Here is a 12,761-nt window from a genome sequence, read left to right on the forward strand (position 1 = left end):
AGCCTTTCCCCAGCGCCTGGTGAGGAGTGAAAGTCCCACAGCCCAGCAGAGGCAGCTGGGAGAGTTCGGTGGCGACCCGTGGCCGAGTGCTGAGCCCCTGCCTCCTTCCCAGCACAGGGGTGGTAGCATTGCTCGCTTGGTGAAGCCCGAGGGGACGGAGAAGGAAGCAGACTCGGCGAGGCCTGTGCTGGTGGGTTCTTGAGGAGGAAGCAGGTGGCAGGAGATCGCGGGTGCTCCGGCTGCTGGCCCAGCACTGCATGAAGATGGGGTGCCTGAAGAGATGGCCCCTGAAGAGATGGCTCGGGCTCGGGCTCATCGTGCTCCACTGCATCACTCTAGGTAAGTGAAGCATCCACACTGTGGTGTCCCCCTGTGAGGGAGGCGTGCTGGCTCGGTCAGGGCCAGCTTGGGCTCCTCGAGTTCCTCTGTCATGACAGAGATGGCCAAGGCATTCCTACAGCCTCTCCCTGGCTGCCACAGGTGCTCCTGGCTGCTGAACTGCTGCTGTTGAGGTGGGAGGATGAAGGATGTTTGTGGCACAAGCCTGCTCTGCGGGGAAGAAACAATGTGCTGGATCCGGGGGGGAAAAGCAATCTGCTGGCTCCTGGGCTCCTGCTGTCAAGCAGTTTCTGGAGTTTTTTGGGTAGCTGAAAGTGAATTTGTGGTGGGGAGACGGGGCAGGGCAGTGTGTTGTGCTGCAGTGCAATGAGAGGTCCCTCAGGCAGCACAGCCCTGTGTCAGAGCACAATGATGGCTGTCCCCAGTACGGGCCACAGCACTCACCAAAGCCCACAGATCACCCAGATCTCAAGGGGCTCGGGTTGATTCTTCTGAGATGCGTGAAATGCTAACCTTGTAAGCACACAAAGCTCACTCCTGAGCTAGGATTTGTGCTCACAGGCTGTGCTTACCGGCACTCCTGGTGTTACACCGCAGATAATGAAACTCTGGAGCAAACCAGGGCTGAACTGGGCCTTTGGTTAAAAATCAAGTGCTGCAAAATAAGGAGGTTTTCATGGTGGTATTGTGAAACTGCGAGATATTTGATATTCTCTGCTGGGTTTCATTTTGACTTGCAGTCTCAGAATCTTAAAACAAAACTCAGAGAATTTAGCAGGGATGAAATCGCAGGGCCAGCTGGTGAAAAAGCAGCCTCTGGACTCCCCTGTGAGCTCTCTGTTCTCACATCTTCCCCACACTCCTTCCCTGGCCTGTGCTTGCAAAGCACTCGTCAGGCATGGGCATATTTTGCCCATAGTGCAGTCAGCAAATAATTCATCCTGGGCAGAACTGTTTCTCCATCTGTGATTTAGGAGTTTCTGGGTTTGTGTGACGCTATTCGTGTAGTAATGAGTGCACGTTAATTCATCAGTCCTGTAGTTTTACTAAAAAGGATGCTGATTCCGAGTCCAAAGATGGGCAATACTTAGATAAACAGCCTGCTGCTAATCATCAGTGCTAGAAATGTGAGTTTGGTAATATCAGCAAACTAGCAGTTCTAGTGGTTAGTGTACTTTTTCAATATGTCTTACTAAAAGAATGCTCGTTCATCCTGCTGGCCATCTCTCCAACTGTTTCTTAGGCCCCTGCTTGTAACTTTTGAACTCCCTGTGCAGTTTCCACCACTGCTGACAGCAAGGCAGAGCTGGCAGGGCTATGGTATGGATGCTGTGGGCCTCTTGTTGTACCCATCCAACAGCATCTGGAAGGGGCTGTATCAGCACAGCAGCACTGATGGGATGGGAATCAGCTATAAGGCATGGGGAGTGGGCTGGGAGACACAAGGCAAAACTGCACTGACTTTGGTCACCCTGTTGCTGAGAAGAGTTACTTTTCTAAACCTGACTGATTACAGTATTGCAGGATTTGATTTGGCAGTGGACAAAAAGCTGTTTTTTGAAGCATTATGGTGGCTTTTGGGGTGCAGTTGTTAGACCCTTCCCACACAGTGAGTTTGTGGAATTCCTGGTGCTGGCTGACAAGGACAGCACAGCCAATGTGCTTTCTTTCTCCCTCTGTATGCATACATACAAACCCTGCCACCCTTCTCTCCCAAAAGTGGTATTCCTTCAGTGGTGACCCTTGAAACTCTATGGTACAGTATCACACGTGAGCTTTACCAGGACTTGCAGGTGATGCCTCCCCTAGGCCTCCCACAGGGATCGCAAAGACCAGCTTCTGACCTTCTCATGGCAGAGCAGTGCAGCCCTGGGAGCCACCATGGCCCTGCCAGTGACTTCCCTGCAGCATTAAGCACGGCGCCAGGGCCAGCAACTTCAAAACCAATCCCACCCAATGGTATACATATATGTATATACCTATCTATCTATCTATATGTATATGTATATAGATATTTATAGATATATACACGTACAAATGTGTATACCTATCTATCTATCTATATATAAATTGAATTTTCCTGCTCTGAGGTTCACCTGAGGTGACCTGCTGAAATATCACTGTAATTTAGAGCTGCTCCCGAAATGTCAGCTGCTGCTGGAGATGCTGATGCACACGAATGCCCTGCTGTCTCAGAGCAGTGGAAAAGCAGCAGAACAGCCACAATTACAGCCTTGATTACAGCGCAAAGTTATTTATTTATGGTCTATTGCTGGTATCCCCGTGGGCTTGTTTTTCGCCTGCCATTGCACCTTCACACCTACCTACCGCTTGCAGGATGGCTATGTCCTCCATCTCAGTATGTGGTTGTTATACTGGGAAAGCATCACGCAAAGCAGCCCAGAATGACCTGTCCCTGCCCAATGTGCCAAGCTGGCAACGGTGCTGATGGCAGGGACCAGCCACCCCACGTCTGGTCCATTGAGTATTCCTTTTTGGCTTCCCTGGAATCTTTTCAACTACCAGAGACTGTCCAGTTTTTGGTTCTTCCCAGTTATGAAATTTTTGGGAAGTTTTGAGGGAAATCCCTACGGCTTTTCAGAGTTATTGTAGAGCTGGGGAAGGGAGGGGGGAATATTCACTCTCCTCAGCATGGCAAAGGAATGTTTGCTCACAAGTAACTCACTCTGGAAATCCCCCTCACATCTTACCACAAGTAAGGAGCTCAGAGAGGACCTGGGTTTCAGAAAGGAGTATGGAGGGTAAGGAAGATTATCTGTTTCGTGGCCTCCCCTGAATTTTGGCAGGCTGATAATGAGCACCAGGTGCTTTGTGCCTAATTGCAGTGCCAGCTCTGGCATGGGCTGTGCTGAGGGCAAATTGCACGGCGGAGATGCCAGAAATTTTTCTTTGTGTATAAGATTTGCCCACTTCACCAGTGGATGCAAATGGAGTTTCTGTCTGATTGCTCTTGCTGTCCTCAGCTTTTTCTGCCTTTCTTTTTTTTTTTTTGGATGACTGTCTGTCTCCTCCGGCTCCAGATATGCAGAAAAGTCTTTGGTTTAAAAGCAACAGCAGCGGAACTGAGGAACTCCTGTTTCTGTCCGCCTGTCTATCCAGAGAGAAACCTGCTGTAAAGCCTGTCTGAAGAAACAGAAACCCAGCTAAGGGCTCCTGTTCTCCTTTATAGATCCTGTTCTGCTGTTTCTGGGTTTTTTGAATGAAGCAGTTCTTTGGGGGAGGAAAAAAAATACTGAACAGGCAAGCAAAATTCTTACACAGTCAAATCATGGTTACACGCATGCATGGAGTTTGCACAGGTCCAACATCTCTTTTAACCACATTGCGTCGTTTTCCCAATTAGATCAGAGTGAACCCAGTTAACTCTGGTCATCACTCTGAGGCCAATAACTTTTTCCTTTTCTTGGAGCACTGAGGCATTTGTAGGCTCTCGTGATGTGAATGTCAGACATTCCCGCATTTAAACATGCAAAGTTTGGGGCTGAAATTTTTACACCCTGAGGCTACCCTGCACGCCCTCACACCGCTCCAGCTCACTGCAGCCTTGAGCTGAGCTGCCGCGTGGTCGGGATGGCATAGGTGACCTGACACAAATCCTGCTCTCGTCCCCTCGCTCATGCTGGCTCTGGCCCTTCTCTGACCATGGGGTGAACTCATCCAGCTCCCAGCCTGCCAGAAAGTCTCTTTTTCTTCCCCTTGTTTCATGCCAACAAGGCACACTGACCCAGCCTGTAGAGAGCCCTGAAGAGAAAGCCTTGCAAGCACATGGGGCTGAAAGGGAAGGGGGAGCCAGGTCTCCTTCTTCTGCGTGAGAAGGCTGTGAGACTGGGGCAAGTTTGTCATCCGGTTGCAGCTGGAGGCCAGGCTGGACGAGAACTCCCATGCTCAGGGAAATCCTCCTTCCTTTCTAATGCGCTTCCTACCTGCCTGCCTTAAGCGTGGTGTTCTTCATGATGATGTGGCAAGGCAAACACATTAGACTCGCTTAAAACTGGTGAAAAGAGGTTGGCTTTCCTTTTGTGGATACGAACGGTATGTCTGATTGTGGCCATTCTGTCCCCTTGGAGGGACACCGCTCTCAGGAGTCTCGGTAGGTCGTCTGAGAGTATGTAAATCTTTCCCAACACAGAAATGCCACGAGCTTTGCTTCTGCTTTTTCACTGTTATGCTTTTAAAACATCATTAGTCCCAGGGGACTGCCTGGCTGAAAATAAAAGTGCTGAGTGCTTGGTAATGGTGGCACCTCCAGCTACGCTGTGCACCAAAGATGCCCATGCCTTGGTGAGCCCCACATGCTACCGTATGGTATAAGGGGCACCTGCACACTGCTGCTCTGTCTGTGGCAGGGACCCTGCGGTGTAGCCGTATGTGCCCAACAGACAGGGCACACCTGCACGGGTAAATGGTGCGGTGTCCGTGGACAGGTACTTCAGAAAAAAATAAAAATAAAAATTATTTCTAATTCTGAGCAGGCTTAAGTGAAAGGCATGCTGCTTGCTTTCTCTGGTTGCTGGGCGCTTTCAACTCCTGTTAGTCTCAGCGTGGGGATTGTGTGCATGGCTGGCTGCGTGGGAATTGTGTGAGGCGGTGAGGTTTGGTGAGCACTGCAGGAACCAGGGCCTTTGGCAGTGGGGAGACCTCGACTTCCAAAGCTTTGCTGTGAAGACAGCAGTATTTATAGTGGCAGCATGGGAAGAGGCCGTAGAATCTGAGGGCATCTCCAGCTGGGGGATAAGTACAGAGGAATACAAAGTGGTACAGTCGGAGAGGGACACGGTCTCCGGGGAAAAGAATTAACAAGTTTATTTTTGGCTTCATGTGCTACAAATCCCCCCCCAAAGGCCTGTCTTACACAACTGCCACATCCAGTTTCTGCTGGAACCTGGGAGTGGTTAAGAGTGCTCAGCCAGTTGCAGGAATTTGATCTCAAAAGGAACAAAAACATGCAAATCTTCTGTGGGCATCCACATTCAGTGTTTCCCCCGCCTTTTCCTCTGGCTGGGTCACCCGCTCCTGGTACTGGGAATGGAGAAGGGGGAAGGCTCAGACAGACTTCCCTCAGCTCCTTTCCCCAAGTCAGAAATGTCCTTCCGTCCCCACCGCCAGTGTCCCTCCCAATGCACGCCAACAACACATGAGAATGCCCTCCACCCTTTCCTCCCCATGAAACCCCCATGCGGAGGACTCTGCAGCAAAGGGGGAGATATTAAGAAACTATTTGGTCAACGCCATCATTTCCCAAGTGCTTTTGCAGCCCATCTCCAGCCCCTCACTCAGAGGTGGTCCAGCTAGTGCCGAGGTTAGACATTTGCCAACTAGCTTGCAGTGAGGAGTTGCAGTCTTACTCATCTTCTAAGCAAAGCAGACTGGACATACCCAGGCGGTGGACTTGTCCCCGCTCAGGGCCCGCGTGACTCAGAGAGTGGCAGATTTTTATCTCAAGAAGTTCCCAGACAGGGCTGTGGAGGGCAGGAACAAAGGGAGAAGGATCAGCTGGATGTCGTGGCCCTGGTGCTGCTCTGAGCCCCTTCAGCAAAGCACTTCAGATTCCCCTTCTCCTTCTCAGTCACTAATCACAGATCATGGAAGTTTTTGTGATCGGCGGAGTTTCTTTCTCATTAAAGCCAGGTTTATGACAGAGCAGCGACTCAGTCACAGCGCGACCTCCCGTGCCCTTCTGGATGCTTTCATGGTATGGAAGGAGGGTGTGAAATGCCTGTAGACACAGGAAGGTCTCTGGTTTTCACAGCCTGAACCACAGGATTTCAAGGAGTTATTCTCCAAGGGCAGTTACTGCTCTGTTAGCAGGAGTGTGGCTGTGAGGACGGGGGCACACGGAGGTGGGGAGCACAGCTCACGCTGCTGTTACACTGCACAAGCAAGCAGAGCCAAACGTTTAGAAAACCTCTTCCAACCCTCTCCCTGCCTTGGGCCTGCCATGACATCACTGTAAACTAGGAATGATCCTCTCCTCTCATTGCTGTGGCACACTGACAAGTGTGAGCGTGTAGGAGGAAACGAGACTGAATGGAGCCGCAGCCAAATAAAGTGGGAGGCAGGTTTTCTTCAGAACACAAAGGAGTTCTCTGCTCTCCCGCCACATCTGGGATGAGTAAATGAACGTGACCTGTTAGGAGGTCACTGTGACAGAAGCTAACCAAGCTCAGACAGCAGCTGCTTTGCTTTGCTGGAGCAGCGCAGAGCAGTTGGTTTAGCTTAAAGTTTTTCTTCCAGTATTCACGTGTTGCACAGGACATTTCCTGTGGAAATCTTTGAAAGATTCAGATCCCTCGCCAGTAAAATGACCTGGGGTAAAGACCAGTGGGGAGTGTTTAGCCCTTTAAAAAGATTCAGTTTTTCGAAATTTCCGAATGTTCAAGCTAATAGAAATGCCTGACAGTTTGCCCGAGAGCTTTCTGCAGAAGTTCCAGCTGAAGAAGTGTGCAGACGTGCTGCCTTATGCGCCGCCTCCAGAGGGGTAAAGGTTTCTGGGCCCACCAGGCAGGGTCTTTCCCTCCGTGTGGGTTTGTTGAAGATTTGGTGAAAGACTAAAGATGTTGGTTAAAGACCCAACGGCCTTCCTGCTTTCTGACTCTCAGAGCGAACAAAACCAACGCTTCTTTCTCTAAGCTCACCTTTCTGTTCCAATTAGCCCCGCTTTGGGGGCAGCTGCAGCACAGCAGCAGTTTGAATGGAGCCCGCTTCTCTGCCTGGGGAAAGGGGTCAGCATTGGCCGCACGCTGCAGACTGTCAGTGAGGGAGCAACACGAGCACACGGTGAGGGAGAGGGTGGGCTTCACCAAGGGCAGGAGGGCAGCTTATTTCTTTTTCTAGAAAAGTCATTCAAAAATTATTTCCATGGTGGATGCCTCCCCCACAGCCTGGCTACGGAGAGCGTTCAACACGGAAATGGGAGAGAACTGAGTTTTCATTTTTGCTTTGCAGTTCACCTTTAAAGTGAAAGGGGACTTTTGTGGGGCTGAATGACTCTTCATGGACTTTGATTCCTTCAGGCCCTCAGCGCTCGGGTTGCAGTTTCAAGGCTGCAGCGCCTTGTAAGGGTAGATGTGACATCAGCAGGAGTTTCCAGCCCTTGTATATGTACTGCCGCGGAGGTTTTTGTTCTCCTTTTGGCGGCAAAGGAGACTCTTATGGGCAAGGCGCAGAGAACCTCATGCAACCCATGATGTGCCGTCACACTGACATTTTCTGTACGCCCACTCTTCCCCTGTGGCTGCAAAAGGAAATAGAAAATAAATACATACTCAACTGCATTGTCATTTTCAGGATCCACAATCCCGAAGTTTTGCTGGCTGCTCTTGGAGGCCTTGCCAGCACAAGAGCTGAAGCATGCAAAAAAGCAAAGGTGTGGTCGAGGAAAAACACAAGTAGACCCACACATAATGCATGCAGACACACAGCGGGAGGAACTTCAAGAATCACAGTCCGGAATGGGCCACTCAGAAGGAAAATAGAAAGAAGTGCTTTTTCACACAGTATGGAATCAAACCACGCAACTCACTGCCGTGAGATGCTATGGAAGCCAAAGATATGTGTGCATTCCCAAAGGGGCTACATCAGTGGTGACTAAGCTGCTGATGTCAAGAAGTCTGTCAATTTGTGACTGCCAAAGGTTAGCTGGGTGTGTTTCACCTTGGCCTGAGCAAGAATGGCTTTTTCTACCATTTTCTGCCAGTGACTGGCTGCCACAGGCCAGTGGACTGAGTGGGCCGACACGGGTCAGTGAGCAGACACAGATCAGTGAGCTGGAACAGGTCAGTGGGATGAGTGGGCTCCTGGTCTGCCCCTGCCTGGTTGCTCTGGTCTGCGCTCATCATAAGAGGAAGTACAGGTAGTGGGGAAAATTGTGTCTGCATCCATCAGACCTTTTCCCTTTGGAAGATCAGTGAGGTGGCCGAATAGGGGGGGAAGCAGCTCACTAAGAATTTGTTTATTTAGCTTCACGTTCAACTTTTTGCAATGGGTATTAAGACATCCTATTCCATTTCCTACAGGTCTGATGTAAAGCATGCAGGCAGGACAGGGTGAAAGCTCATTTCAGGTTCTGGTCTTGGGACTGCTAAACATCAGCATGCAACCCACAATGCTACCTGTAGCGGAAACGCTAAGTCACAGCTTGAAACAGTGATTGAGCACCTGGTGGGAAGGCAGGGCCTACCCAGGGGAGCTCAGGTGCACACAATGCAGCTGAGTGACTGGAAGGGGTGGAGGCAGGATCCACCTCTTCCCAGACCTCATTTAAGGGTTGTCAGTGGAGGTGAGGGAATCTCATCTGGAGATCTCTGCCTATCTGAGGCCTTCTGTGGCTGAGCAACTTTTTTTCCTTTGTTTTTGTGTCCACCAATGCTTCACTGGGGTTTCTCCTTGCTCCCTGCTGTATAGGGCTTTGCCACCCTACTGTTATTGTTGTGCTTTCCATTGCATTGTAGTGTTATACTACCCAAAATTAGGATGTGCTGGGTCACTGCCTGTCTTCCCTCCAGCACCTGGAGGCTTTCAGAGCACCTCCTCAGGCCCACCAGGCACAAGTCAGCATATTACATTGCTGCTGGTTGGTTGTGGGCATCCCTGCGATCTGGGAGTTATCTCTGACTCCTGGAGGTAAGTGCCGACAGTGTGGGACCAAGGCAAGCAGGACAAATATAAAACAGCCTGATCTTCTGAACTAGGATGTGCAGAGGATGAGCATCATCCCAGAGGCTGCATAGATCCAGGAAAAAACAGACATGTCTGCCCTGGCCTTGCTGTAGCACAGGGCTGCATATCAGTGCTGTGTTGGCAGAAGCTCCTGGCTGGGCTGCCCCCTTGTACTTATGGTCCTGCCACTGGTGAGCACCCACCCACTGAAAAGAGGAAGGGAAGTGGGAAAGCAGTAATGCAAAATGGAGGATTACAGCTAAGCAGGTCAAAGTTGTCATAACTTCCCCCTTGCAAGGGTCCCAGCTTGTTGTCGTAAGCACACGCCTGCATGCTGGGATACGGCACTGACACAGGCGTGGGCAGTTTGGGACTATCTGTGCTCGTTTGCATGTAATTCAGAAGGGGGCCCACAGGCCTTCAAAAATACGAGTTTGTTTTAGCTAAGTTATGCAAAATTGGTCATTTCCTAATGCTGTGCTAATACAGCGATGAAGATGTGGCTCTTTCTGCTATTTATTACTGTAGCGTTGTTTCTGGGATCCTAAAAAGGTTGGTTTTCTGTTGCCCACAATCTATTTATCTACTGTGGCCCTGTCTGGAAGCAGGGAATGCAAGGCAGTTAGGACATGAACTTGCTAGACACTGAGCAGAGGACATAGCAGATGGGCTATGTGTTTTTTTTATCACTTCCAATGGCTATCATGGCAGTTCTTTACTGTGTGGTTTTTGAGGTGCCACCACAATTTCTGTCGAGGCAGGCAAGTCTCTTGCCTTTGCCTTCAGTAATTCACACTGAATAGTTGTGTGCCCTAAGTCTTCAGAAGGACTGGAGCACCATGTGAAAAGCATTTCTAAGGCAGTCCTCCCCTCAGTGCAGAGCTGAAGGTGTAAACTGCTCAGCAGATCGAGGGCTGAGGTACATTAATGGGTGCAGACTGAGCTGAAAGAGGTGAGCTCAACGCAGCCGGCCTTGGCTTAAGGCTGTACCGCTGTCTCAGTGCCTTTTGTTTGCCCCTCAACAGGCTGTGCACAGGAGAAGAAAGTGGCCAAAAGCAAAGTAGGGGAAAAAGTTGGCCTGCCTTGTTGTTACAAAATTCCCAGCTCGGAGAGCCTGCAAAACTACCGAGTGTATTGGCAGATGAACGTCACGGATGTGGTGCTGGCCTACGCAGGGGAGAAAAAGATCAATGAGCACCCACGCTATGTCAACCGGACAAAGCTGGACTTTGAGAACCTCACCCTGTGGATCTCCAGCGTGGAAATCCTGGACAGCGGCCCTTACCAATGTATCGTTCAGAGTCTCCAGTCTTCACCGGACAAACCTGGATCTCATCTTTTGTGTGGAGAGCCTGTGACCCTCTTTGTTACCGGTAGGTGGGTTGCCTCCCCACATGTGAGGCTTTCTAGTGCCCTAGGGAGAAGGGACATTCCTTGAAGCTTTCAGCATAGTGTAACAGAGAGGCTTTCACCACGACGCCTGAAAGAGAGCCAGTGTGTGTTAAGCCCCCTGCGAGGCTCCTCTGTGCCACAGCAGCACTTCCTGGGGGCTGGCCTGCACGTGGACGGCACAACAGCTCCACAGCACGAGGCTGAGCTGGGGATTTGAGGCTTTTCATCTCAAAGAAACTGCTCAAGTTCCTCATCCAAGTTGCTCAGAATGAATCTGAATCTTTTCTTGGAGGCTACAAAAAGTTCCATTGACATGATTTTCCATTTGCACCACTGTTTTTGTGGTGGTTGGTTTCAGCCAAATGCAGAGATACTGGTAAGATACATTATATATTTATATATACATTTGAATACCTTTAGCAGCAGACAGTTCCAGAAATCCTCCGAACAAGTTGGTGAAGGAGCGTTCTCCCCCCTCGATTGAAGTTCCTCAGCAAAAATAATCCCAAGCTCCTGAGATCTGGCCACTGTTTGCTGACCTGAGTGAATGAGTTATGGACATCTGTGCAAGGAGTCCCGTTCAGTTATCTTTAAGAGAGCCAAGAAGAAAATAGGGAACTGAACTGTCAAAACCTTCTCTAGCTGTGGAGGGGAGTATTACAGAGGGCTGAGAAATTAACCACGTGTATAATGCGCAACAACGAATATCTTCCTCACCACAAATAGTCCAATTTCCTGCCTTTCAGAAACCTCCTTTCTGTTTTATCAGAAATAGATGGTTGACTATAGTCTATAGGAAAAAGATGCTAGGGCTGGAGGGAGAATGCTAAGACATAAGAAAGGCCAAACAGATTATGATAGTGGAGGGATGCTCCATAGGAGACCCTGCTTTGACCATGGGTTTCTAAATGTTTTCTAAATCTTTCTTCTTCAGCTGACTTCAGCAAGCCGAACATAGAAAGAGAAGTAACCGCTAGTTCATGTGCATCAACAGAAATGGTGGTAAGATGTTCTTCTCATGGAGGTTTTCCCAAACCCGAAATCCGTGGATTCCTCAACGACGAACGTGTGGTGTTGAATACCACCTGGGAGTCCGAGTCCAGCCTCAGCCCATACAACGTCACTGGCACACTGTGGCTCAACATGACCAAAGATAGCAACTTCACTTGCTTCGTTGAATATGATGGCCTTCTCAGGTCCACCAGTTTGCTTCTAGGTAGGTTTTCATACTAAGTAGGTTGCTCCGAAAATAATACCTCCTACTTATTTCTGTAAAAACTACAACAGATACAAAGAGCACAATAACACTAATTGATAGCTAAGAATTTGCTCTACAAATCACTATTTTTCAGCATAGCTAATAGTGGTGACTATGCATTGTTGCCAGTGATGAACAAGAATCTGCATGCCATGCTCATAAAAAAAAAAAAATCTGCACCAGCAGAGGTGACCCTCTGTTTGACAGCTGCGATGACCAGCATAATTGTTGAAGTGTACCATCCACTGCCTCTTTCTTTGTATACAGTTTGGTCTCCATAAATGTTCAGCAAGCATTGACATTTGTGGATGGCTGCATCTTTTTCTACATGGAGAAATTCCATGACACACCTTTGCTTCAATTGCACCTCCATGTCAGATGCCATTGTCTCAGACTGCCCCTCTGCTGCCATCTGTTGCATGGTGACAACATGTAATGGTATATTGGTGGGAAGGTTCAGCATCTACTGCCATGATGTTGTGGGCCAACATCCAAAAGTAGGAGGTATTACTTTTGGAGCAGCCCTTGTTTGTATCGCAGAAGTATTTTGTTGAACCTGCTGAGTTGCCTCTTTGAGGAAGTGGTAGATCTCTGTATATCTGCTCATGAGATCAACTTAGGGCCATTGAACTATCTTGGTGTGCTGCTCATGGGACCCAGTGATCCCGTGAGCAGCACACCAAGATAGTTCAATGGCCCTAAGTTGGGGGGTAAGGAAGGGGAGGTGGAGAGGCGAGTTACATCACTGACTGATGGATAACCAGACAGCTCAGGCTTCCCATTGCTCTATGGTGAATCACAGCTGGGTTGATAGGGCAGTTAGATCCAGCTGTGATCAGGTGGTGTCAGCCCCAGTGGCTCTCACAGGCTGGGGCTGCCACCACTTAGTGTTTCTCTGTACTGGCATGGTCTCACTGCCAGTAGTGTGACACAGACCTGGTATTTGAATGGAAGTACTTGAGAAATGTGTGTGCCTCAAAGGCTGTGATTACAAAGAATTTCCTCATTTCATAAGCATGTTTGTTCCTGCTTCAGTGACAGAAAAAGTTAGCTGGGGGTCTAGACAAAATACTGCTTTCATACACATTTAATA

The 12,761-nt window shown here is 49.3% G+C and overlaps 2 protein-coding genes across 2 annotated transcripts in view; one reads left to right on the plus strand and one right to left on the minus strand.

Moving 5' to 3' along the window:
* Window positions 1-12,761, plus strand: part of CD88 (CD88 molecule) — a 22,468-nt gene continuing 9,707 nt past the window's right edge. Inside the window, exons 1-3 of the mRNA NM_001079739.2 lie at window positions 1-339; window positions 10,044-10,391; window positions 11,345-11,626. Of these exons, the coding sequence (NP_001073207.2) occupies window positions 258-339; window positions 10,044-10,391; window positions 11,345-11,626 (712 nt within the window). The 5' untranslated portion in view covers window positions 1-257. The remainder of the gene's footprint in view (window positions 340-10,043; window positions 10,392-11,344; window positions 11,627-12,761) is intronic.
* The window catches only part of TIMMDC1 (translocase of inner mitochondrial membrane domain containing 1), a 24,803-nt gene continuing 17,184 nt past the window's right edge, over window positions 5,143-12,761 (minus strand). The window contains exon 8 of the mRNA XM_046940154.1: window positions 5,143-7,594. The gene's annotated coding sequence lies outside the window, so the exon portion shown is untranslated. The remainder of the gene's footprint in view (window positions 7,595-12,761) is intronic.

This window comes from Gallus gallus, chromosome 1 (assembly GCF_016699485.2).
Source record: "Gallus gallus isolate bGalGal1 chromosome 1, bGalGal1.mat.broiler.GRCg7b, whole genome shotgun sequence".
Classification (NCBI taxonomy): Eukaryota; Metazoa; Chordata; class Aves; order Galliformes; family Phasianidae; genus Gallus; species Gallus gallus.